This window comes from Lottia gigantea (assembly GCF_000327385.1).
Source record: "Lottia gigantea unplaced genomic scaffold LOTGIsca_4721, whole genome shotgun sequence".
In the NCBI taxonomy this organism is placed as follows: Eukaryota; Metazoa; Mollusca; class Gastropoda; family Lottiidae; genus Lottia; species Lottia gigantea.
In genome coordinates, this window is record NW_008709648.1 from 1 (window position 1) to 2452 (window position 2452).

A 2452-nucleotide genomic window follows, 5' to 3' on the forward strand; every position below is an offset into this window, starting at 1 on the left:
GNAACTAATGGAATGAAATATAGTTTTATATCCTACTGTTCTGTATCTTATTGGACTAATGGAATGAAATATAGTTTTATATCCTACTGTTCTGTATCTTATTGAACTAATGAAATGAAATAGAGTTTTATATCCTACTGTTCTGTATCTTATTGAACTAATGGAATGAAATATAGCTTTATATCCTACTGTTCTGTATCTTATTGGACTAATGAAATGAAATATAGTTTTATATCCTACTGTTCTGTATCTTATTGGACTAATGAAATGAAATAGAGTTTTATATCCTACTGTTTTGTATATTATTGGACTAATGAAATGAAATGGAGTATTATATCTTACTGTTCTGTATCTTATTGTACTAATAAAATGAAATAGAGTTCTGTAACTTATTGGACTAATGAAATAGAGTTTTATATCCTACTGTTCTGTATCTTATTGGACTAATGAAATGAAATAGAGTTTTATATCCTACTGTTCTGTATCTTATTGGACTAATGAAATGAAATGGAGTATTATATCCTACTGTTAAGTATCTTATTGGACTAATGAAATGAAAAGTAGTTTTATATCCTACTGTTCCGTATCTTATTTACTAATGAAATGAAATGGAGTTTTATATCCTACTGTTCTGTATCTTATTGAACTAATGAAATGAAATATAGTTTTATATCCTACTGTTCTGTTCTTATTGGACTAATGAAATAAATTGAAGGGCGTCATCGGTTTAAATTTTGTAGGTTCCCCCCTTATAAACCACAATTATAATAAAATATAACTCACAGTTTTCAATCAAAAATTTTTCTTATCTTTAAATCAAGGAGTATCACAAGGGAAATAACTACAAAATCACAACAAACAAAACGGTTTCAGACCACAAACGTTTATATTGTGAGCTCAACTTGAGGTGAAGATTGTAGTGAAAATATTTATATCATAGTTGGAAATAACGCGGTGGTGTCTGGAAGTCTGGAAGTGAAATATGGCGGGAAAATGGAGGTGACGGTATCTACAAGGGGTGAATGGAATGAAAGTAGACTAATTAGGCTATACTCATGTCAAAACTGACAGAAAAGTCTTAAAACTACTCTTCAAAATTCCATCAACATATTTTCCGTATTTTCTTTATTTCAAGAGAAGAAAGGAAAAATCATAATAATTTGTCTTTATACCAGGTTTCAAATTCAGCTACCAATTGTTCCTGAGTAACGGTTTCTACTGAACCAGGTCGGAGTTGTCGAACTTTATCTAGCGCTTGCTGTGACGTCAAACCATACGTTTTCACAAGGTAGCAGGCGGCTATTGTACCTGTCCTGCCTTTACCGTGAGCACAATGGATAGCAACTGCCTGAAAGTAACAATAATTTTAAATTTATAGATTGGTGCTGTGCATAGACCTAAATAAGCAGACGTTTCTATCTTGAAAGATTCAAAATGTCTGTTAGACTTATTTCATGTCTACCGACTGGATTTTATTTTACTAAAGATTGCAATTCGGACAGATACATGACGGTATTCGATGTGTGATTAGGACATTGACTTATAGTTTACGATTTTGATATTTTGTTTGAAGGTTAGATGATATGTTTGTAATGCGCATTTATAAACGGATGTGACGCCATCATACCTTTCGATTTTGTTTACCCTGTTCCATTATCTGTAGAAATATCTTGACTTGTTCCAGGCTTGGTGCCGTAAAGTCTTTGATTCCGATCGTTACCAATTCCAAATCTGGAAAAATTACTGACCCCTTTGTAAATATAAAACACAAAACTGACAATAGTATAACACTGGACCATCCAATAAAACCTAGAGTTTTGCAATCCAATCTAAGTAGATTACTATTTCATTTTTATTTTGTTAGCTGATATTTCGTCTCCATTGTAATCTAGAAAGTTTTCTTCCATATCCCTGTTCTAATGACGCTAGTTTTGACCAATCAGATAGTGTCATGTAGAGCCCATGTCTTGATAGTAGCCAATAACGAAATTGTGGGATAGCCAAACCCAAAGTAGAGCAATATGGCAACCTTTATAGGTGATTAGTAAATCGTTGTACCTACCGTCTTCAAAGCCTTGGATATCCGGACTTCTTTCCGCAGTCAGCGAGACTAAATATCCTACATTGTTACACACCAGATATCTCAGGTTGTCCTTCAGATGAGGGAAGGCAAGGGCACATAACTCGTCTTCAACAATCCACGAGAAATGGAGTGGAAACTGGCCCTCCATTATATTGAAGCAGGCATCTGTACATTCAATCGAAGTATAAAAAAAGATAAATAAAAGGCCCTAAGGCATTTAAAAATATGTTGTTTATTTTAGATGACAAATCTTTGTAGTATTGACTATTGCAAAAATCGAACGTACACAGAGGTGTATTTTTCAATTTCTTTATCCAGAAAACAAACTTTTTGTCTGTTACCGTAGTTCGATTAAAATGAATTGCACAC

General features: G+C 33.1%; 1 protein-coding gene across 1 annotated transcript; it reads right to left on the reverse strand.

Annotated features, from left to right (window-relative positions):
• Positions 1 to 1150: 1150 nt before the first annotated feature.
• On the reverse strand, positions 1151 to 2231 carry LOTGIDRAFT_147884 (hypothetical protein; the record flags this gene model as incomplete). Its single annotated transcript, XM_009061371.1, has 3 exons — positions 1151 to 1348; positions 1628 to 1743; positions 2063 to 2231. The coding sequence occupies 3 exons, from the start codon at positions 2229 to 2231 to the stop codon at positions 1151 to 1153; spliced, it is 483 nt and encodes a 160-aa protein (XP_009059619.1).
• Between the last annotated feature and the right edge of the window lie 221 nt (positions 2232 to 2452).